This window comes from Beta vulgaris, chromosome 5 (genome assembly GCF_026745355.1).
Source record: "Beta vulgaris subsp. vulgaris cultivar EL10 chromosome 5, EL10.2, whole genome shotgun sequence".
Taxonomy (NCBI): Eukaryota; Viridiplantae; Streptophyta; class Magnoliopsida; order Caryophyllales; family Amaranthaceae; genus Beta; species Beta vulgaris.
Window position 1 is genome coordinate 56,227,162 of NC_079206.1, and position 25,062 is coordinate 56,252,223.

At 37.4% G+C, this 25,062-nt stretch overlaps 2 protein-coding genes across 2 annotated transcripts; one reads left to right on the forward strand and one right to left on the reverse strand.

The window, feature by feature from the left end:
- Positions 1–1,001: 1,001 nt before the first annotated feature.
- LOC104894020 (FHA domain-containing protein DDL) lies at positions 1,002–12,604 on the forward strand. The gene is made up of 11 exons (XM_057395190.1): positions 1,002–1,229; positions 2,366–3,088; positions 3,842–3,870; positions 4,096–4,162; positions 4,757–4,814; positions 9,222–9,314; positions 11,210–11,324; positions 11,398–11,445; positions 11,913–11,958; positions 12,048–12,118; positions 12,217–12,604. The coding sequence occupies exons 2-11, from the start codon at positions 2,366–2,368 to the stop codon at positions 12,254–12,256; spliced, it is 1,290 nt and encodes a 429-aa protein (XP_057251173.1). The 5' UTR covers positions 1,002–1,229; the 3' UTR covers positions 12,257–12,604.
- An 890-nt stretch (positions 12,605–13,494) lies between these two features.
- On the reverse strand, positions 13,495–18,281 carry LOC104894021 (uncharacterized). Its single transcript, XM_010680179.4, has 5 exons — positions 18,121–18,281; positions 16,145–16,293; positions 15,938–16,047; positions 14,222–14,364; positions 13,495–13,846 (listed from the first exon to the last, which is right to left on the reverse strand). The coding sequence occupies exons 2-5, from the start codon at positions 16,281–16,283 to the stop codon at positions 13,804–13,806; spliced, it is 435 nt and encodes a 144-aa protein (XP_010678481.1). The 5' UTR covers positions 16,284–16,293; positions 18,121–18,281; the 3' UTR covers positions 13,495–13,803.
- Positions 18,282–25,062: the final 6,781 nt, after the last annotated feature.

The following is a 25,062-nucleotide window of genomic DNA, read 5'->3' on the forward strand; positions in this document are numbered from 1 at the left end:
TCCGATGGATTATGGATAATGTGGAAAAGCTGTAATGTTCAACCTTATGATCTATCTATAATATTTAAAGCTTCTATATCTATCTCTTGCTTAGTTCATCTAACTAATTCTAATGTTAAGTATGTTATTATTTTTGTTATTGGTCACCTTTGTTTGCTTGCCCTTACACGTTAGACATTTGCAAGCATCTTAATGCTAGTTTTGACTGGCCTTTTCCTTTTTGCCTACAAACTATTAATCTTTCCTCTTTTAGATCTGTTTTGAAAGCTTGCCTTATTCTTTCTTCTAAGATATATATTACTAATTTTCTCCTTTGTCTGGTGTTTTGTTTAGTTTTTTAAGAATAAACTTATTTTTAATGATGAAGTCGTGTCTTCGAGGAAGGCTAGTTTTATTATTAGTAATTATGCTTCTTCCTGGGCTAATTAAGGCTCTTATTTTGGAAGAAGTGGGTTCCTTATCTTGTGGGGGTGTGGCTCCTAAGTGTAGTCCTCCTCGTTTTGGACCTGGATCAGTTTGGTCCCCTCTTGCCCAAGGCTTATTTGAATTAAACTTTGATGGTTCTAAACTATCTAATAGTAATGCTGCTGTTATTAATGCTGTTAGAAAATTCTAAAAAGTTCCTTGAGAAATTAGTAATATTATTTTTGATATTACTACTAATCTTCTTAAGTTTGATGTCTATCAGGTTCAACAGTGCTTTCGGGAGGCGAACAAGGTTACAGACCTTATAGCTCATCATGGTCACTCTTACTCGGCCCTTATGTATTTCTATCCTTCTTTTGATGTTGATTTTTCTCTTTTCATCTGCAAGAATGTTTTAGGTTGACTTCCTGATTGAGAAATTTTCCTAAGATTTCTTTCCCTATCAAAAATAAAAAAATAAAAAAAAATACACCCAACATAACAACATTATAAACCTTGAAATTAATTTCTTGAACTTGAGAATATTTTTGTTCTATGAATCAAACTTGGGATTATTGTATGAAATTCCTTAGAAGATAACATCTTTATTCTTTCATTTCCAAAATGAAAAATGCGCTACATATATAATTTCAAGCAAACTTGATAGAGGTGACTCGGGGGTTGAAGCAGCCCAAAAGCCCAGACGTGCAGACTCAGTTCTCTCGTCCGCCCGCCCGCACGCACGCACGCCACTCCGTAGTCGGTTGTCAGGGCGCCGTCGCTTCCCATCACTGCCCAACTTACTGGGATTTTCCCAAAATAATGTAAGGTTACTTTTTATGTTATGAAACCTAACACATATATATTGGTTCTCTTATTTTTTCTCGAAATAGATTGTTTCAGGATATGGTTTATCTTGCTTTGCTCTAATGTGCTAACAACACATGTTGGTATGATTTCCATTGTCATTGTTGGTTTCTTGGTTTTTGATTTGGTTTGGTGTAATTTGATGTACTGGATGTTTTGTGACAGTGTTATGACATGTGAGTTTTTTTTGTTTGAATAATTACATTAATTTACATTTGGGGATTAAAAGGTGGCATTTTGGGGAGGTGGGTGATGGGATTGTTTAAAATTTGGTGTTCTTATCTTGTGATGTCGAGGTGTTTGGAAGAGGCAATGATTCTAAATTGGGGTTTTAGATGTATTTTGGTGAAGCAATCATTTCTTTTTGTTGAAAGAGTGATTTTAAGTTCTATTTAAGAGGTATTGTTATGATTTACGACTCGAAATAAAGGGTGTAGTGAGTTTTACATTTTAAGGTAACGGGTTTGTTTAGTTGATTAGGTTTAAGTGTACGGATTCTTGACATTATGGTTGTTAGCTTCAGTTGCATGAGTGGAATTTGATGTGGTGGGTTTTGCCTCTTTGGGTGTTATGAATCTTTGATTTATCTTGTTATGAGTGATAGCTCCTTAATCACTATACATCTGTAATTTTATAAAACAAGAATATGATTGAAAATGGTAGTTGATAGATGTGAGATGTGTAATACTGGAACATAAGAGATGAAGATTGGTTGTAATTTGAATTGTTATTGAACTGTGGTATTTGACTTCGTATTCTGTAATTGGTCTCTTGTATTTGCTCACTTATTTTTACACTTTTAGATAAGCTACCATGCCCAACCCAAAAGGAATTTAAAAGATGTGATCTGTTTGTTGTAAGCTTCCCAGCTTTAGGTGTAACATCAATTGTCTTTCTCTTTCATTTATATTACTATCTAAAGTAGCTATTGATTATAGTAATTCGTCTTGATTGTAGTTGTCACTCGTCAATATTTTGTAACTAAAATATCCATCAATTTGTTGTGTGTAACCTGTAACATTGGCAAAAACAAGAAAAATGCAGTGTTTGCAAGTAATTTCGAGTTGACTGTAAATTTCTTTCTGGTGTGTAGATGAGTCCTTCAGTGGCTCCTAGATCTCCATCAGGGGGTCATTCATCCAGGCGTCCGGTCTCCCCAAGGAGGGATCATGGTGAACCTGGTAGAAGAGGAAGATCTCCTGATGTAAGCTCTCCTCTTAATAAGAGCCCATCTCGTAGAGAAAGATCCCAAGCTCGTCATAAAAGTTCTCACAGGGATAGGGGTGGTTCTCCAACGAGGGATAGGCATTCCAGCCGAGTTAGGTCACCTAAACGAGAGAAATCGAGCTCTCCTGTGTCAAGGTCTCCATCACCAAGAACTAAACGCTTGAGAAGGGCTCAAGCGTCAGAGGGAGAACGTGAGAGAAATTATGGAAAGGGAAAAGATAAGTCACCCAAACAAGAGAAATCAAGCTCTCCCATGTCAAGGTCTCCATCACCAAGAACCAAACGCTTGAGAAGAGCTCAAGCTTCAGAGAGGGAACATGAGAGGAATTATGGAAAGGGAAGAGATAAGTCTAAGCATGAGAGGAGTCATAAGGAAAGGGATTTCGAGAAGGAAGCTCCTAGGAACAGAAGAGAGCGGACCGAAAGAGAAAGAGATAGTGAAAAAGGCAGAGTTAGAGATGGCACAGATGGTGGATCTTCGAGATCAAGACACCGGCAGTCTGAGTCACCATCAGATCATCATCGCCACCACAGGCGGCACCATTCACGATCACCTCCCCCTGCTTCTCGCTCCAGAGCACGTGATGAGGTGTCTGGTGATATCCAAACCTTACTTTGTTATGTTTTTTTTAGTTCTGCTCAAGTAACTGCAATTTGAATATAATAATAATTGGGACCTTGTATTGGTTCATTTCAGACGTCTTTTTGTTCCGATATGTTTGTTAATGAATTTGGGAAAATTGTCAAAGTCGTTTTTGCTTTTGAGTGTGGTTATATTGTTAGTATTCATGAATTATGCTTAACCAAGTCTTTTTAAATGTACTCATCATCATATGTCTACGGCTCTATGCTCAACTGGCTCTAACGCATTAGCCATTAGGTGCTCGATAATTTCCCAATTGCTTTGGTCACTTTATAGTGATTGCTTCTGTGAACGTAGTAGCTAAATAATCCGAACTTGCCGCATAAGTTAGCTATTGTATAATTGTTCAGTTTTCTGTAACATACGAAGAAAGAGTCAGAAGGGTTTATTTAAAAATTCATAGTATATTTGGGTATTGAATTTCATGATTAATGTCAGAAATGACAAAACTATTGGAACTGCTCCATGATTTTACACCACTACTAAAGATATTTTCAAGGGTTGATTTTTTGGGTTATTAGATGCTTTGATCGTTGTAGCTGTTTGGGTCTTATTATTCTGAATGAAAGGGTAGCTTCCACTTCATTTATAGAGGTGCAACGCTATATATTCCTCTTTATGGGTGGGAGTTGTTAGATCATGTGTGTGATTCTTTGTATTATATATTTATATCTGAAGTTCTGCTGTTTTATATCTCAGGATGAAGAATCTAGAGGAGCTGAACAGCGGTGAGTTCTATGCTGAAGTCTTGCCAGTTATTCTTTATCTATGTTCTCATCTAAAAAGATTCTGGTTCCTTTTTCCTTTGATGGTAACATTTAGTATGTCACCTTGAAATTCATATTGTTGATAGTTTCTTTGAAGCTCATCAATATTTTGGTGTAATTGCTTCTTCTTCTGGTGAGCTGTAGGCCTTGACAATGTTTACTTATCTTTTTGTCTTGCTTGAGCAGAGATGACGCTAGTGATGCACTAGCAAAAATGGAAGCTGCTGAGCAGGCATTGACAACAAAGGAGAAGGTATAGTTAGCTGAGACCTTGATATGTATATGCTCTGCTCTCTGTTTGCCATATTCCTGTTAATAATTATTTGTGGGAATTGGATGCATTGAGACCGACTCTTTATCATTTTATAACTTATGTAATAGAGTCGATCCACTAAGACTAAGGTATTGAGCGGCGGTGTAGGATCAAATCCCAAAGATAGTAATTCTTTTCTTTCTTACTTATGAAGGAAAGCCTTTTTCAAAGATTCATATAAATTTCGATATGAAACCGAGATAGTTACCTTGCGGAAAATACGCCGGATAAGAGTAAATACCTATGCTTTATTGCAGGTGGGAGAAAAGATAAAACTGAAACTGATTCTTAAATAAATTGCCTAATTATAATTCCGATTCTGTCTTTCTTTTTCTTACCTTCCATAAAGAAGGCTGCTTTTTTCATTTCGTTTAATGAAATGAAAAAAAATCTATCTATAATTTTTTTTGGATAAAATAGCTTCTACTTTCTCAACTGATAGTGAGAGAACGAAATCCGGGTAAGTGCTACTATGTTTTTATGCTGGCTGTTTGAGTTTGCTGATTCAGTTTTTGTATCAATTGTTATATGCAGGCAAAACCTTCATTTGAGCTATCAGGAAAGCTTGCTGAAGAAACAAATCGAGTAAGAGGTAACCATCAACCCCTTGTTTTGTTGCACAGAGCAAAAGATACTACAGTCTATGTTACTCAGACACGGGTATCCAAGTGTCCGACTCGGCTATTTTGTAGAAAAAAGCCAAGTTTTTAGTTCAAAATGAAGTATCCAAGTAAAGTGTCGTGTCGGACACGACACGACACCCCGTTTTTGAGGTAAATGAAGGTGTCGGAGTAACCGACTTCAGTTGAGCTTTTCTTGTGTCAATGGATTGGTTCGATCCAAAACTTGAGAGAAAGCTGGCGAAGAACACAGTTGTTCAGCCTTGTAGATAGTAGAATACCATCCATGGCATAGTTGATTTTTTTAGTTATTGATAGTCAGGTAAGAGGTTTTGAAGGATATAAAGCAATTATGATTTGGAAGAATGACAACTAAAGTTAAAGAACTATAGTGGAAGGAAGTTGAATCTCCTCTGAATTGACATTTTCAGGCTCCCTGTATTGGACCAACCACACACAGGATGCAGACAGTGTAGCTATTGGTTTATACCTAAACTTCTATGCCCCTTTCCTGTCAATAAGCCCTTGATTCTTAACAACAACCGAGATGAAAGGAGCACAAAATGTAGGTTATCCCCTTTTTCTTTTTTTCTTTGGGGCAGGGGTAGAGATGCTGGTGAATTATGCTAATATGGGACAAGAGAGCGGGTTGAGAGGTTGTAATGGCAAGTGGAGGCCAGTCGCCAAAATCCGTCTCTTTTGTCTTGTTCTCTTCCCCTGTCTCAATTATCTGTCATTTTTTTATACAACTTTTTGAATTAAAATATGTTGAATATTAGGGTCTTTCTCTTTTAACATTTTTTTCCGGTGGGTCTATTGGAAGTTTCTTACTGGTCCCCATTGGTCAGACAGATGCTTGGTGTGACCACTAAGAATCATCCAAAGTTGTATACCTTCTGGTCGTTTGTTTAACTTGTATGACTCTATCACCTCTAAGTAAGAATATTCTTTCCATTTACCATCTATAATCCATAATGATGAATTCTTTAGGGAGAGATACTAGAGGAGTGGGTTGCTCTTAGAACTTTGGGTCTAACATTGTATGTTCTATAGAGTTTTTACAAATGCAGTTAATCAGGTTAATGATCTTGGACAATGTGAGGCTTTTTTTAGTTGTACTTTTTTTTTTTTGGTTCGGGGTTTATTTATCGCAGTTGATTTCTTTAAGCAAATTCCAAGAGAAGGTACAACTTCGCTTTGAATAGAAAAAAAAAATCTCTTGTTTTTTTTTTTAATAAAAAAATAGAGTTTTACTACTCCCTTTGGACCTTAAAGCATTGCCCTTTTCTTTTGGGCACAAAATTCAGATGTGATTGAAGATATGGTTAATATCATATTAAGAAAAGAGAAAATGTTAGTTTTAATTAGAGATAGTAGGTAATATTCTATTGATGGGAGAGGGGAAAGTAGATGTGAAAGAAGATAGTGAGTAATACTGTATTGAGGAAAGAATAAGTTAATATGGTAGACCCAATCCAAATAACAAACTAAAATGAGAAAATGGGCAATCCTTTGAGAGAAAGGGAGTATCATTTATAAAGTTGTCCTTCAATTGTTTATTATTTCCTATATCTTTTTTTGGTCATTAGAATCCACTCAGATTAGGGTTAGAAACTCTTTGGTACTTTTATAGAAACCAATGATACGCGGTACGGAATTCGGTTCGACTCGGGGAACGTGAACGGCTATGGGGTACAGTGGTACACTACCTATGGGTGTATTGGGTACGATGGGTGGTGTATCGGGTGCGATGGGTACATTTTTTATCATAATTTTTTAAAAATGAAATTAATATGGCAAAATGAGAATATCATAAATTAACATATTTCAAGCATATGTTTATATTTCATAACTTCATCAAATTACAAAATACAAACTAAAATACTGTACTTTGTTTATATTTTTTTTTGGGGAAGTGGACCCATGAACCAGAAATTGATTTGGGTTACCTTCAGTCGTCACTCCATTGAAATAACATCCAACAAATTCAAACCAAAAGAAAATGCAAATTAAGCACGAGTAAACACTCGAAAGTCGAAACACTTATACAAACAAAAGCCCCCTATTTTTATGCTCAACAATTACTTAGTATATGGTTAATTGCATATCTAGGTTTTGAAAATTTGACCTAAATTCTCGACTGAGCCTTTAATCTCTCCGGCCAAAAGGGTTCGCTTGGATTCACGACCCTCGGCAATCTGGAACGCGTTCGCCCCTCGATTGGGAACGTCGGACCTGGGTCGCCGGTCGGAGCACCGTATCGCGAACCGGGTATCATTGATAGAAACTACTCCTTCCGCTTTTAAGCGGATGATCTATATTGATTTGCTCATCATTCAATGCACAACTTTAGATCACATGAGAATGTTCCTTACATGAGAAATGAGAATGAATCTCAACCACATGATTGGATTAGAGTTACAACATTTGTTCATTAGAGTTATACCCCCCTAAAAAATTTTGAGCCCAAAAAAAGAAATTTTTTTTTGAATTTTTTTTCTAATACTCTTTTTTTTTATGGAGTTACATCACTTTTTTTATTAGCATTACATCACTTATTCATAAGAGTTATAGCGCGTAAAATTTATTCTCATTTCTCATATAAGTATGCGTTCTCATATGAACTCACTTCTATATATATATATATATAGAAAAATATGGTCAAAGTAGAGTCATTGAATATTGTAAAAGTTAAAATGGAGCATCTATTAAAAAACAGAAGGGAAAATTTGAACAAGTTGTTGGACTAATTAATACTTATTCTTATGACTTCTCAAAGATGCTATCCAGATTTTATAAACATTAATGAAGAAGCATTAGTTGAAAGCTAGAGATTGCATCCACGTTAAATAATCTGAAATGGCAAACACAACCTAATCACACAAGGGATCCCAAAAGGTAAATCATTCATGCCTATGTTTGGAGAAAAGGAAAGGTTAAGGCCGTGTCTTTTGGACTGAATTAATAAGAATTCATTCAGTTAATCACAGCTTATCTCTCTCACAGTTTCAGACTTCAGTTCATTTCAACTCAACTACTTTCCTCTCACAGTTTTAGTTTTTAACACAAATTAAGTTCAGTCATGGTGTCAAAACAAAGCCGCATCATATCGTATTGGTCATGTCTTAAAGGTTTTCACATCTATTGAACCGATACTAGCCGCATTGTAAAGGTGTAAAAAACTGCGTATTAGGCGGTTTCAAGTGATAGCTCATGCTCTGAGCCGATATTTGGTGGTACGACAACTTTATCATCCCCGTTCCTGCATCATCGTGACTGTCACAACGATCGTAACTGAAATTGCATTTTTGAACTATGAGTTCAGTCCAGTCCAGCAAACAATAATCTAATCAGCCTAGGTAAAGAATAACGACCGTGTTCTTATGGATGGCTCGACCTCCTTGACTATACCACAAGAAAGATCCACAATAGATTCTTGTTGGAGCAAGAGTCGAGCAATAAGGCTGGCTGGAAAGGTCTGAGGAATAGACAGATGAGTAGCAGAGAACAGAGAGAAATGGGGAGCCACGCAGGGAAGGGAGAGATGGTGTGTATGTGTGTGTGGATGGGTTATTATGTAATGAAATGGAGAAAGGGTTGTATTATTCATGGTGGTGGAATTCTATGCTGAATTGCTGACCTCTTTGAGATATCTGCTGTTTGCACATAGTAGCATAAGTCCACGAAAACACTTGTTTATGGAGGTTATATCGGGTTAGCAGATCCATTCAATGTGCTAGCACGGAGCACCATCGACCATCCACTGATTTCATAAAAATCAAGCTAGAAGTTTGGCGGTTAAATCTTGTTCAAAGCTAGATAACCAAACTGCTATCACCAAACAAGGTGTATATCTGTTAAAAATTTGGGGCTGGATTAGATGAACAGATGCACTTGAAAAGTGACTTCTGAGATTTAGATTTGTGGGTTTTATCTTGAAAGGTTTTCGTTTGGGTTTTATATCATGTAGAAACAAAACTGACGTGTAGTAAATGAGGAAACCAGGTCTTGGTGAACCAAGACTAAAACAAAAATGACAACTAGAAAACAAGAACCAGGATTTCAACAGTCTGTATGAGGAAATCTAATGTATCCGGTTTCGAGAATCAGAATTCAGAGCTAATCACGCCCAGTTATCAATTTGGCTTTTCTGTAGAGAGCAAAATATGCATGTAAGCATGTGCATGACAATGCAATAAGATACCTGTATCATTAAATTGAGTTAGATATTATCCAAGATTTGTCCTACAGCATCATTATTTTGCTTAAATCTGAATAATATAAGGCAATTTGTTTTGCTTACTGGAGCTTTTTATGTGCATCTGGATGCCTATTGCCGAACTTCATTTTTCTTCTGATATGATGTTTTTCTGTGGCAGGTGTCACTCTGCTTTTCACTGAGCCTCCTGATGCTCGGAAACCTACTGTAAGATGGCGCTTGTATGTTTTCAAGGGCGGTGAAGTGCTAGATGGTAGGTTCGAAAGAGCTGTTCGTCCTATTCTATCCTTCTCATAGGTTAACGTGGTTTCGTACTGTCCTTGTGCTTATTGCAATGCAACTAACTTGCAAAACTTTCTTACTCTCGTTCCCTTTTTCTTTTCAATTTTTAGTGATTTAATTGCAGCAATAACAGCATTATTAGAGAAATTCCCAAGGATGTGTCAAGACTCAAGGTCTAGTTTGGTCCTAAGTCTAGACTAATTCCAATTTCTAAGAGTTAGAAAGTAACACCTTTAAAACACAAAAATCCCTATGAAAACACTGCCTATTTAAGTACTGAATCTTGCGCTACTAGTCAAAATGTTGTTAGCTGTGCAACATTTAGGCTATGTTCTTTTCACCTGAAATAAGGTAACTTGGTCTGAAAATCTTTATAGTCTGCTCTAGTCTGGACTTGTCTTGTAGTATGGGTGAACTTTGACCATATTTTCACACCCATTTGTAAGGAAAATCATATCCTTGTGGGATCTTGTTGTATACGTCTCAACATGTAGTTTTATATTCAAACCAATAACGATTCATACAAGCTAAATCTTCTAATTGATAATTGGGCCAAAGAAAGGATTTTAATTTTCTAACTGTATTTTTATTTCGATCGAAATCTTTATTTTCATAAAAAAGTTGACTACAGTTTTGACCCGATTCCCTATTGGGTTTAAAAATTAATTTTATAATTTTTACAAATACGAAATTATATTTATTATGGTATTAGTGAACCAGATTAAGAAAGTCTGATTTGATCTGGTCTTAATCTTGCTGGTCTGTTTTGATTCCAACAAGAATAAGTTTATAAAATAAAGTGAAGAGAACATAGCCTCATATGACAATTTGATGACATTGAGACGCTTCATCTCAATTTAATTACCTGTCTTTAGTACCCAACTCTGCCAAATAAAAACAAACTGGACTTCATACTTGAGAGTTTCCCTTCTGGACGGGTATGAATACTTGAAACTTTACTTGACTGAAAATTTATGCAAATTTTTAAAATGGCTGATTGTCCAGTGTCCACCATTAGTAGCCAAATATGAGTGATAGGCGATCTTTATGTGCTTAAACCTACAAATTTATGTGTTTTCATGAGCCTGGGCTTACTGGTGGTCTTTGCTAAATGTCTCTCTTCTCAGACAATAAACCTAGTTACTATTACTTCCGATATTCAGTCGGTAGACCTCCTTCCACTAATAAGTTTATAGAAAGACGCTTGATTTTGTGTATGAGATGTTAATTCAGTATAATTCAGAAACAATTACCTATATTGCTATGAGCCTATGTTGGATTTTCCCTTTATTACTTGAATGTAGTCTTGTCAAAGTTAGATGGATCCATATTCATTTGTATTGTACTTTCTTTTCCCACCTTGAAGGCTTTAGTATTCTTTTTATTGATCCCAATAGAAGTGTCCATTATCTTTTTTGGGAGGTAGGGAGTTCCCGTTCCTTTTCATCCCTCCCCTATTCTTTGGTTGTTGAAAGATATCCTATTTAGATGTGAAATATAAATTTAATTTTGGCGTGTTCTAGAAAGAAGTAAAGAACATGCTTGGAGACAGTGACATGGTGCATATGCATCTGTGAGGACAGGGTGAGTTAGATTCTCGATCAAGTCTAAACTGTTGGAAAGAGCAACTTAAGTTAAAGCTATGTTGTGAGGAAGAAGACAATAGGGACTTGATTGAAAGACTGAAACTCTTGTTAGGGAGCTATTAGCTTATTTGCTTGCTTTTAATACTTTGCTGAAATGTGCTCTGTCATTCTTTTATTTCGGCATGCTATTCTATGTTTATTGAATATTTTAGCTGTAAAAGCCAATGCTTCTTTTCTGTACTGTTGGGTCCTGATGTAATTACATCTTGTTATTTTACAGAGCCACTTTACGTGCATCGTCAGAGTTGTTACCTTTTTGGAAGAGAGAGGAGGGTAGCTGATATCCCTACAGATCATCCCTCTTGTAGCAAACAACATGCAGTCCTTCAATTCCGGTAAGTTTATTACAAGCATTTCTCCCCCTAATTATTAGTTGGTACCCTTTGACAAATCGTAATGTTTGGTCAGGCAAGTTGAAAAAGAGCAACCTGATGGCATGATGTCGAAGCAAGTAAGGTAAGGCACATATCTTGTCTGCCCTTATCTGGTCAAGATTTTCCAGAAAACAGACTACTTCTTAATTATGGCAGCTTATGCAGTATATTGCTGAAAAATTTCCCAAAGGACTTTCAATCTACTTTGTTAATTTGTTCCTAATTTCTTTGCCATCCCTTCTGCTGAAACTCATCATTCATTTGACGAAAAATGTCTTTCGATAGCAGCATCAATTTCTTTGTTATATGCTCATGTTTGTAAATTAAATTTTATTGTAATAATATAAGTTACAATACGCTTCGGAATGAATAATGCTAGGAGAGAATGTAATCCAATTTGCTCCAAAATAAGGTTGAAAAATGAATTTTACCTGTTAGTTGTGAATGACTGCAAGGAGTTTTTTTAATCGAAATTGCTCTGTACTTCTCAGTAGAGTGGAAAAACAATGAAATTGGCCTCGTAACAATCTTAACCTTGTCAATTGACAGGCCATACATGATGGACCTGGGAAGCACAAATAAGACCTTCGTGAATGTAAGCCATTCTAATTATCCTTCATACGCTCTGGTGTCATGATAACTTTTGCTTGATGGCTTGACTATATCTGCTGCATTCATTCACAGGACATTGCTATTGAACCTCAACGTTATTATGAGCTCTTTGAGAAGGATACCATAAAATTTGGCAATAGCAGGTAAGTTGTAGTTTGGTGGTATTAATGGTAACTATTCATCATCATTAAGTCCACCTTTTGGATCAACGTTTGTTTCTTGACTAAATTTATTTCTGCAGTCGAGAATATGTGCTGCTACATGAAAACTCCAACAACTAATCTGCTTCAGCTCCTAGAAGGCTGTCAATGACGTGAATCTATGTATGAAGATTGGATTTTTCTGGGATGTCTTCCTGCAAAATATATATCGCGTCTAAGGTTTGGCTCGTCTTTCTATGTAAGGGCTTATTATCATGAGAGAGCCTTCATTCGCGGAGTTAGATTATGTTGTCTTGCTTCTACTGTCTCCTGTAGCTATTGGACGAGTTAATCCCCGTAAATAGTTTATGGAGTGTTTTTGGCCTGTTATTTTGGTACTTCCATACTCAGAATTTGTTGTATTGCCATGAGAGATAATTCTTATGCAATTATGATGTAATAGAAATCGCTATTACGCCATTTGATGCCTGTTTTAAGCGCTCCAATGATTCTTCTTATGTTTATTTTTTCTGGAACAATTTTTAGGTTCAGAATTCTCATCAGCACGTGTTTCTAAAGAAAGGATTTTTAATAAAATATCGGTGTTTCTTCAGCAAAAGTTTGTTTTTCTAGAAACAATGTGTCTTTTAAATTTTTTTTTACAGTAAAACTCGTGCAAACTATAGTTTAAAATCTTGTGTACACTGTACATATTTGTGAAGAGTTGTAGTTCAACATGAATCAATTTGGTAATAAACTCATGAAATTACCAAGTAATACCAAGTAATACTTGACCTAGTGGTGAAATATTTTCGATGATTTTGAGTTCATAAAATCAAACTCCACAATAAATTCTTTAGGTAATAAATTTTAGCTAAGATTGGTTAATCTACATGTTTAATAAGGTCATTTACCTTATCAAAAAAATTGATAATTATACAATTTGGTAAAATAATCTATTTATACTACCTCGATCTCTATATACATGCAACATTAAAATTTTTACATTTTTCAAGTACTAACTTTGACCACATTCCAAAGCTAATGTATAAATATAAATGCTATCACATAATATTGTTGGATTAGTCTCAAAATGTAATTCAATATATCAATTTTTTTTAATAAATTTTACTAATCGATAATTAAAAATATTAACGGTCAATGTTTGCATTGAATTGTGAAAAAGTCAACATGTTGCATGTATATAGAAAAGGCGGAAGTATTAGTTTCACTTTTAGTCAAGTAATTCGTTTCAATAATAATCAGGTATGAGAGGGACTTGGTCAAATACGAAGCAGCCCGCTCTGTTCTAGATTAATTTTTGCCATCATAAAAAATGCTGGACCTTGTTAGATTTCCGGTGATTATATGCAGCAATGTTTCCATAGACATGCCCTCGCCTTTTTTCTGTCTTCTGTCAGATAATAATTATTGTTGATTACAGACTCACGAACGTAAACCAGCAAATCAGAATTTGTAACCACAGACAGCATGTAGTAGAAAAAGGGGAAAACCATGTCACAAGCTAACATGTATAATTTATCACAAGCTTGATCACGCAAATATCCAGTTAAAAACTTCCATAGTGTACCATAGGGCATCTATCCAACAGTTGTACAAAGAGAGTTATTTCCAGCAGCGCAGCACGTTCATCATTTAAGATGAAAAGGCAACTTTGGCAAGTTCCGTTAAGCCTTTCGACCTTCGCACAATATTATGTGGTAACCATGCCTGAAAATGCAGATATAAATTGAGACAGAGATGAAGTAGAGGTAACAATAAGAATAAAAACATTTGAAAGAGCAATTCGCAAAAGATTAGTGTAACTAAGTGCTTGTTTGTCTTAACCTATAAAAGTGGAGATAGAAGTTCCTAGGAAGTGGAAAAATGTAAAGTTGTTTGGTTGGCGAAAAATAAGAAGTCGCATTTCCTAGGAAATTTTACTGCCCATAAGATGGGGAAGTTATTTACTTTGCCCTTCCCATATCAACCAAACAATATTGCACATCCTTAGGAATGGAACTTCAAGGAAAAAACAATTTTCTAGAAAACATTACTTCCTATCTTCGACCAAACAATCACTAAGAATAAGTTTAAGATGATTACGTAGATTTGAACGGTCCACTGGTGGCTCCTACAGCAGTGCTGAAAGCAACCTCCTGAAATGGGCCAGCCATCTTTCCTCGTGGGAACCATCCAAGATCCCCACCCTTTTTGCCGGAAGGACATTCCGAGTATTGAGCAGCCAACTGAAAAGGGAAGAACAGTAGTAATGTATAAGCTGTATAGTGCACAAAGATTATAAGATCTCTCTGTACTTTTTTACACACTTGATATTAAAAAGGTTAGGTTAAAGGTCAGCCACAAGAGCTGAAGCATTTTAGTTCAGCAGAATGACCATCAATAATTGAGACCTTAACAAAAAATGGTCTTCCAGAACAGGAAAGCATTAACTTGTTTGGCAATGTAAGGTGTTTCTGATCTTACTAAAAAAAAAGCCCCACACTCAGGTGTTCTCTCTACTTATATTGTGAGGAAAGCGAATACAATTGAACAGCAAATAACAGATAAACTACCATGAACTTTTAATACCCATGGTGAAGGCACCAGATAATGGTGTGATCTCCCTCCTAGCATTGGACAAGAGTAAGTGACCCAATCACCAGACCAAATGTCCTCAAATCAGACTTCCTGCTCATCTAGAAATGCAAATATCACTATTGATCAGGTAGCCACCAGTCCGCCACTCATATGTATATACACAAAATTGTGCACTGCTACAAGTAAAAGCACTATCTTTCCAAAACTCCACCACATGGTAGCTTCCAGATGACAAATGATGTTTCACCACATAACACATGTTTTCAAATTTACGTAGTAATTATGGTTACCTTTCAAAAATATTCAGAGAGACAAAAGAGAAAAATCTATACCAACCCAAGACACCTTATTAAGGTCACAGAATATATGTTACACAATATATGTAAAATTTCAACTGGCAGCAAGACACAGGTACAAAACTAACAAAGTCCAGACGTACAAGATAAATATGGGTATTTTAGTTTTGTTGATGGGTTATGGCGGGTTATGCACTTCTTTAAGTACAAATTTTAGATGGTTTCTAATCTGAATGTGAGTTTTTACTGACGAGCTTGATTACCAGATGTTATTCTAATATTCTCTTGTTTGTCCAAGCAAATAGTTGATATTGCAAGAAATCTAGAATTTATCCTGTGAGCTACTGGGGAGACGGAGGTTGCCAACGGAAGGGCAGGGAAAGACACTGAAGGAAGGGCAGGGGAGGTAGAGGTTGGGGGGGGGGAGGGTTATCGACCAATGAGAATGTGACAATGACTCTTCCACAGATTTATAGACAATCTCCATTAAGTGGTAGCAAAAATCTCCACTTTTAGGACTTGGCAATGAAAGGTAGCCATTCAACAACTGGGTATATAGAAGGTAGTTATTGGCAAATTCTTCATTATATTAAGTACAACATATCCACGACCCTGACATGGTTGCACCTACATATAGTGTGTCACTCCAACCTATCATCAAAAATAAAACAGAACACTTCAACCTCTTACACGCTTTCTGCACCCCTTTGGTCCAGCATTCACAGCAGCAAACTGCCTCACTGCCTCACTGGCTCACTGCTGTACTAGGGACCACTTCTTGCCCCACTAATCACTATTTCCCACCAATCACCAATACTCATGAGTCATGACAACAAGTTTGTAAATATCGTGCTAAGTCACAAGTCATATAAGAAAACTAGATTTAATAGACTTTAGATTTTTCAGCAGTTTTATTCTAACATACCTTTCCAAACTCAGCTGGTGGAACTTTATCCCCAGTGTCAAGCCACCCTTCTTGCAGTTTCTGGTATACCTCATTAATTTTCCCTTGTTTTTCACATAATACATGCCTAGCTGGAAAATATATACCAACAATTCAATTTCAGTAATGGAAAAAATAACACAGTGAGAGAAAGCAAGAGAACAGGGTAACAAAACAAATGCAGCCTACCTTTGACAAAATTGCAAGTTCCAAGCTTGTCTCCCTTTCCACCACCTTTACCCTTTGAAGCACCTTCATCACTGCCGCTGGCTGCTTGTTTTCCCTTGCCTTTATCAGCAGGCCCCTTTTTCTTTGCGTCCTTCCCCATATTTGAGAATCTGAGATCAAAAGCAAATGCATTATGCATTTCATAAGTAAAAGTATAGCGAAAATCTTTTTCCCTGCACTTCTATTTTCATACTAAAAAGTTTCTATTACTCCCGAGTCCGTTCACTATCAATAAAAAAACTTTTTGAAACAAATTATGTCAAAAGACAAGAAAGGACTTGTCCATTCTGGTTCACAGCTGCGAAGCACAGGGCAAACAAAAATGTAACGTGTGACCTTTGTCGGAAAAATTTGCAAGAGTTGATGAGCATTTGATCCAATAACAACCTCCATCCTAAAACAGAAGTAGCTCTTTCAAAAACATGATATTTACTCTTTTTGGTCATCTTAAAGCTGGATAAGTCCAAGTAGAGAGAGTATTTCTAATATTACCAACAGGAGTTGTTCTTATATGACTAACAACACACTTCAACAATCTCAAACAATAGCATTTTCTTCGTGGTTCATTTCCATTTTTCATGTCCCAGCATCAGGCTATACTATCATATGAGATATGTGTACTCCAAAATTAGCACACAAATTCAAGCTAACCCACCCTCTAATTATCTCCATCTCCTTGATATAATTAACTAAGAAGATTGCTCCTTTTAATCTATTTAGTCAAATACTATTCTACAACGAGCACACATAGCAATGACCATATACACTATAAAGTTGGCAATAAAATGGATTGATGAGGCTCTAATATGCAAGGCGTTTCAACACTTGTCCAGCTTCAATTCTAATCAAAATCACCAGGTTTTTTTAACACTAAAACCAACCTCTGACTTACTTTCCACTATGCATTCATATTATTCGAACTTGGGAACTCCTATATAATTCCCGTAACAATCTCATAATAAGAATCCACATCTTTTGCCCAAAATGTAGCGTCAAAGTGTCCATACCCATGCACATTCACGAGAATTCGATGTGGTTACTTGATGTATTATGAAGAGTCCGAGTCACATAGTTGTACATACTAATTACAATAAAATTGCTAATCATTTTAACTAATCTTCAATAATAAAAACACCAGAACGGCCCGTTTGATAATTGGTTATAAATGGTGGTAATGAGTTTTGTATGTAAATTTGTGAAGAAAATCATTGTGAATTCCCATGGTAATGTTGATTTATCGTAAAATGTCTATTATTCCACTTACAATGTTCATTACCATCTAATACTACCTAACAGCTTGTAGGTGGTAATGAGTGGTAATGAAAATTGCTTCCCTTTAAAGAAAAAACACAAGCTTAGGGGTGAGATTGCATCCCTATGAAAGAAAACGTAAACTTGGGTGTTGAAATTGCCTCCCCATGGAAATCTTAAGGGTACTCTCCTTATAGCATTACACTTAAAATTCATTCCCATTACCACCATTTAATCATTTATAAACAACAACAAAACGGGCTATAAGAGTTACAGAACTTATATCTTTAAGTGTTTCTAAACAATCAAAACTACAAAACACCCATAAAAAATTTCAACTCCTTCAACATCATCAACAAAGGGTTCACAAAATTCTGAGAATCAACCATAATCTTAATCAACTGAGTAAGCAAGATTCAGTAAACAAATCAAGGAAATTTTTGTTTTACAATTAATACAAATTATATGAGTTATTTGAAGCTCGGTAAAAATAAGTTAGAATGTAAAAAATTTATATACACAAAACAAAACACAAACATATTAAAACCCCAGACAAGAATCGAGGCAACTATATTTTAGCACCCAAGAAGAATAATTCATTGAGAAAAATGCAAATCGAAGCATACACAAGTCAAGAATTTATGAGAAAGAGAGAAAGAAAGAGGAGGTAGAAGAAGAGGTCAAACCTTAGAAGAATAAGTAGTATACAAAATCAAGGAAGAAGTTTGAAGAGATGACTGAAGAAGAGAAGCCGTTTTTTGTTCAGTGTCTCGTGTGTTTTATCGCGCTTGCAGATTTTAGCTTTCCGCACACACGACTACACGAGGGTATTCAGTATTGTATTATCCTATTTTATTCTGTGTAAGTTGTAAGCCAAATAAATGCCTAAGAACCTATTCTGATAGAGAAATGCCTAAAAGTATAAGGCAAAAAATCTACCAAGGTAATGAAGATGAGCTTGGTATTGGTCAGGGTAAATCACCTGGATTGGACGGGTCCACGGCTGAGTTTTTCAAACTTCACTGGGGTTCCCTCGGGAATGAGGTGTTCCAAGCTGTCAATCACTTTTTCACAACAGGTTTCATATTGCATGAGTGGAACCAGACGCTGCTTGTTTTGTTGCCTAAAGGACAGAATCCTGAGGAGGTAACACAATTTCGGCCAATTAGCTTATGTAATACGATTTATAAATGTGTTTCGAAGTGCTTGGTCAAGCGGGTACGACCGTTGCTTTCTGATCTTATCACGGAATATCAGAGTGCTTTCATTCCAGGACGACATATGGATGATAACATTTTGATCAGTCATGAGTTAATTCATGTTCTTAATAAACATCGACGTGGTAATGTTCATCTAGCGGCTCTCAAAATTGACATGAATAAGGCATATGACCGGGTTAATTGGAGGTTTCTCTTAAAGGTTCTTCAAGCCTATGGCTTCCCTGGCCAATGGATTCAGTTGATTAGTCAATGTATCTCTACAGTGTCATATCGCATCCTAGTTAATGGATAGGTTACAGAGTCCTTTCCCTCCCATTGCGGGCTTCGCCAGGGTGATCCACTATCCCCTTATCTGTTCTTGTTATGTATGGATATCTTTTCCCGCATGTTAATCATGGCTACGGATATTCGACTATTCGATGGGTGTCGAGCTCACAGGTACGCCCCTTCTATTTCTCATCTGTTTTTTGCTGACGATGCTCTTCTTTTCTTTAAAGCGTCGACTGCTTCTTGTAAGCAACTGTCCAACCTCCTTGCTCGATTCTGCCATATCTCTGGACAAATGCTCAGTTTACGAAAGTCATTTGTTAAATTCAGCCCAAATGTTTCCGAGCACATGGGTCATGAATACAAACGTATCCTGCAGTTGGATGCTAAAGAATCACTGGGCACATATCTTGGTACTCCTGTGGATATTCAAGGGAAGAAAACTCAGCACTTCACCTTTTTACTTGATAACATTTCTCAGCGCATAACTGCTTGGAATCATTCACCTATTTCGCAAGCTGGGAAATTGATTCTCATCAACTCTGTCCTCATTGCTTCCATAGCTCACATCCTTTCTATATTCCTGATTCCCACAACAATAGCTAATAAGTTGGATGCAATGCTTGCACGATTCTTCTGGTCTAATAGCTCTGGTAAAGGAATTGCTTGGAAAAGCAAGGAGCTCTTGCATTTGCAAAAAGGTGCTGGTGGTCTCGGCTTACGTAGTATTGCGATGCACAATCGTTCCCTCCTGATGAAGAAAGTTTGGCGTATTCATAGAAATTCCAGTGACCTCATCAGTAAGGTATTTTCCGATCACAAACTGGGCACTGGATCATCGACACCTACACTGCGTTCAATGCGGGGTCAATGTTCTTGGGGTGCGCGAGGTTTAATTCAAGCAGAGCAGGTACTTTTCACAAATTCGGGTTGGAAAATTGGTTCCAATTCCCCCCTCCTTGCTGGAAAGGAGCGCTGGGTTCATGGGAGGATTCCCCTCTTTCGGGATAATGTTCCTCTTCGTACTGCTGCTACGGTCTCCATTGCTTCTCTCCTGCTGCCTCAAAAACAAGGCTGGAATGTTCCCCCTTCAGTCACTTTTTCATTCCAGTACGGTTCGTGATATACGTACTCTTGAAATTCCTCGCCTCACAAACCAAGTTGATCTTTCTATTTGGCCTTTTACTACATCGGGCCACTACACTACCAAATCTGGATACTACTTCCTTTCTCGACATACTGACATCTACAGCATGACTCCCCCTCTCAATTCGAAGTTTTTTCGGATTTTATGGGGGTTGCGCTCATGCCAAAATGGAAAATTTTCCTCTGGAAATTGTTCCACAACGGGTTAGCAACAGCTGCTAACCTTCCTACCGTGGTCTGGCCATATCAGATAGTTGTCCAAGCTGCAACATGGAACCTGAGACATCCCAACACCTCTTCCGATTTTGCTCTCTAGCCACTACTGCTTGGCACACTAGCCAACTACGTATTCATTTCAACGCTACTCCCTTGTGGCCTTTAAAGATTGGCTCATTGCATGGATACACTATTTCTACCAGCAGGATGGATATAACGGCCTTCGTCTTCCCGTGTTTGTGGCTATTTTATGGGCTATTTGGCAGGCTCGCAATAATAAGGTCTTCAACGGAATAATACCTGATATGCCTCTAATCCGTTCACTCCAGGACAAAGGCATTCAGCAGCACTACACCTTTCTGGCTAATCCTATTCCTTTGCCTAGAGCTTTGCATGTGGCACCAGGTCCTCCTGGGTTTCTTTTTGCACATTTTGGGACAGCCTTCTGCGGGGTACCACAAATACATTTACAAGTGGATGGTTCCTGGAAGAAATCTTCTTTATTGGCCGGTATTGCCTGGGTTGCTGAGCATGTTAATACTCAAACTACAGAAGTGCAAGGAGGCTGCATTTATGCGGAGTCACCACTGGTTGCTGAAGCAAGGGCTTGTCTGGGGGCCTTGATTTGGGCGCAATCTCAAGGATATTGCCAAATTTTGATCTACACTGATTCTGATGTACTAGTTCGGAGTTTACTTCATCAAGACACACAACCTATCTCGATCGCATGGACTCTCAATGACATTCGCTCCCTTGGACATCAACTCCAATGGTGTCGAATTTTAAAAGTTAATCGTCAACAAGTCCAGAGGGCACATGACCTGGCCAATCATGTTCGCCTAGGACATATTCCCATGGCCACTCTGTAGTTGATTAGGTTGTTTAATTTCTTGTACTTTTTACCGATGTCCAAAAAAAAAAAAAAAATGAAGATGAGCCAGTTAACCTTTTGTTCAAGTTTTCCCTTTTCATGTTTCACCATCATTCCGGTGGAAAAATAACCTAGGTCGTTCTTGTTTTTTTGTGGAAAATATTTTTTTATCATTAGTTAGGTGAAGTTGATAAAAGATGAAATAGGTGGGATAAAATAAATAGAATGTAAGAGTTGAACAAGATGGACCCACATTCATTTTAAGCATAGGACAACTATTTAGGAACATCTTAAAAACAAAATTGAGGTAAATAAAATCTGATGGAAGGGGAAGAGTATTATATTAAAAATAAATAAACATAGAATTTCGTTATCGTAATTTAAGTCAGCTTTATTTATTGGGATCTACAAATATAAATGATGGTTTTATCACTGTTATCTTGAATTGAAGTCCGACTATTGCACGAATTGTTCGAGGTCGAACAATTTTGACAATTTTTCACTTTTGTTGATTCACCTAACAAGTATACATTCAAATAGTAATTTTTATACATCTAAAACCTAGATTTGCACATTCAAAAACAATGTTTGCACATTCAAAATGTAGATTTCTCCATCCAAAAATATATATTTGCACATCTAAACCCCATGTTTGCACATCTAAAACCTATATTTGCATATCCAAAACGTGTCACATGTAAAAAATTTAGTTGTCAAAATAAAGAAAGGGCAACACATATAATATACTATTCTATTTTGTACCAAACAGTTTGATATTTAGCCTTTTTCTTTGAATTTGGTAAGAAATTTGTGTTTATCTTGCATAGATCACCCATGAGGTTGAAAATCAGTTCCCCAGATGCTGATTCACTTATGGATTTTCACTCCCCACCAAGATCCTGCTCATTTATATAACCGATCAATTTGCCAAACGTTAAAGAAAATGAATCAGCCAACAGCATCGACTCCCCTCCAATTCTCAGAAAGCTATGCAGGTTTGGGTTTAGTTACAAGGAAATAGTTCTGGAAATGTCCTAATGACAACGTGCAAGACCTACGAAAGCCCATATTAATGCTCCCCAAGCAGAAGCTGATGCATTCCGTAATATCCAGATAGTCCATAGCGCAGCCACAAAACTTGGTAACCTACTACCCTGGAAACCCTCCGCTTTATAAAGGCCAAGTAACCTGTAGCTTAACCAATCTCGAAATGATAATTCATTATTCGTAGTTGGAAGATTTGTTTGCGGGCGGAGAGCCCAAACCTCAAGGGCCAAAGGGCAATTTCGAAACAAATGAAGAGTATCCTCTATATCATACAGGCAAATCGGGCATTCACTAGAATCACTAACCTTGCGGTGATGAAGATTCCGCTTTGTAGCTAGTCCATTATGCCACAATTTCCAGATAAACAGTTTCCATTTTGGCATGATGCGCAATCCCCATAGAACTCGGAAAAATTGCCTGTCCATGGTGGATGTCATGCTGCGAATTTCGTGTTGATGCTGGAGTAGAATTGCGTACCCCGTCTTTGTGTTGTATCTACCAGAATTAGTAAAAGGCCAGAAAGGTTCATCTCGGCTTCCCGGAACAGAAGGAAGCTCAATACTTTTAATCTGGCGAGCCGAAGCTGGTTCAAACAGCGAATTGATTTTCCGATGGTTCCAATGACCTTTTTCCGCTATAATTAGATCCTTCACTTTTAAATTTCTCGCTTCTGATAAAGGGATTTGGTCTCTGAAGATAGGTTTGGACCCATGCAGCCAAAGGTGTGTAGAGACACCAATATCATGACCATCCCCAATTTTCCAGTGAGAAAATTGAGCGAGTAGGATATCTGCCATAATAATGCCTTTCCGTCCCCACGAAGCAGATCTTGTATTATGTCGCAAAGAAGTACTCAGTATAGTGGAGCGCCTGTAAACCTGTGAGAGTAGGAGATGCGGGTTTTGTTGTAACCTCGACGCTTTCCTCATGAGAAGAGCCTTGTTAAAAATGCCGACGTTACGGATCCCCAATCCCCCCTCGCCTTTTGGCTTTTGAATGGTTGTACGATCTTTCCAATGGAGGCCTTTTCCATGGTTATCTTTCCAGAAAAAAGCCGCAAACAGACTATCCAATTTACTTGCTATTGTAGTTGGGAGTCTAAACACCGCCAAATAGTGCAGTAATGCTCCAATAAGAATCGAATTAATAATAATTACCTTCGCTGGCTGAGACAGAAATGAGTGATTCCAACAAGCTATCTTAGTGGAGACCTTGTCCAACAGATGCGTGAAGTGTTGTACCTTTGTGCCCTGACAATCTATCGGAATACCCAGATAGTTACCAAGAGAAGACTTGGCATCCACTCCCAGAATAGATTTGTATGCACTTTTAGAGTCCTCTGGGATGTTGGGACTGAATTTGACGAAAGATTTGTGAAGGCTCACCATTTGCCCTGATATTGCACAAAAACGCCGTATAACTGTAGTGACTACCGAACAAGATTCCCTCGATGCTTTGAAGAAAAACATTGAATCATCAGCAAAAAACAAATGAGAAATATGTGGGCCGCCTCTCCCAATTTTTATTCCTTGAAATTGTCTAGTGTCCGTAGCCAAATTTGTCATGCGTGACAGAATATCCATGCAAAATAGGAACAAATATGGCGATAAAGGGTCCCCCTGACGAAGCCCGCAAGTCGGAGTAAAGGAAGGCGTAACCACCCCATTGATGAACAGTCGATAACTTGTCGTTGAAATACATTCTCTGACCATTTGTAGCCAACGATCCGGAAAACCATATGCATGTAGTACTTTTAATAAGAAAACCCAGTTTACTCTATCATAGGCTTTATTCATGTCCAATTTCAAGGCGGCCAAGTGTGTATTCCCTCGACGTTGCTTGTTGATGATGTGGGTAAGTTCATGAGCTACAAGGATGTTATCGTCCATGTGACGGCCCGGAACAAAGGCCGTCTGATAGTCATCTATTAACTTAGGCAATAACCTCTTCATGCGATTAACCATGCACTTAGTGATACATTTATATAGTACATTACAAAGGCTGATAGGACGCAGATGATTTACCTCAGATGGAGGAGTAATTTTCGGAATAAGGATCAATAGCGTCCGATTCCATTCTTTTAGTAAATGACCTGAGGCGAAAAATTGAATCACTGCATCCGTGACGCAGTCCCCCACCTTATGCCAATATGTCTTGAAAAATTCTACATTGAACCCATCAGGTCCTGCAGATTTATCATTTGCTAGAGAAAACAGAGCCTGTTGTACCTCCTCACGCGACAACGGATGCAATAAAAGATCGGTATCTATATTGGTTAGGCGTGGCAAGTCTAAATCACGTAAGACAAGGTCAATATTTTCCTCATCACCAGGATGTGCACTGTTGCTATTGCCGTTGGAAGTGAAAAGGTTTTTAAAATGCAACGTGATCATATCTTCGAGATCATTATGGTTACTTATCCAGTCTCCGTCCGGTGTTTGTAACATATGAATGATATTTCGTTGACTCCTGGGACGAAGATGACGAAACAATAGCTTGGATGGCAGATCGCCAACCTGTAGGTAGTTCGTTTTTATCCTTTGTCGCCAATAGGTATAAGCCAGAGAAGTATCTTGAAAAATCGTGCGATGTTGCTGCGTAAATATCATACCCTCCTGTAGTGTTGTTATTTCGCTAGCATAATGATGGAGTGTATCATACAATTGTTTCCAATTAATTCCCCAAAACAGTTTCCTATCAAGACACCAAACTCGGAGACGCTTCCGAAGAAGAGCTAAACGCCGGGACATGACATAAGCTTGCGAGCCGACTATAGTTAAATCCCAGACACTTTGGACCATGTTCTGAACTTCATGAAAACCGAAGCTCCAGTTTTCAACCTGATATGGCCGATTAGGCTT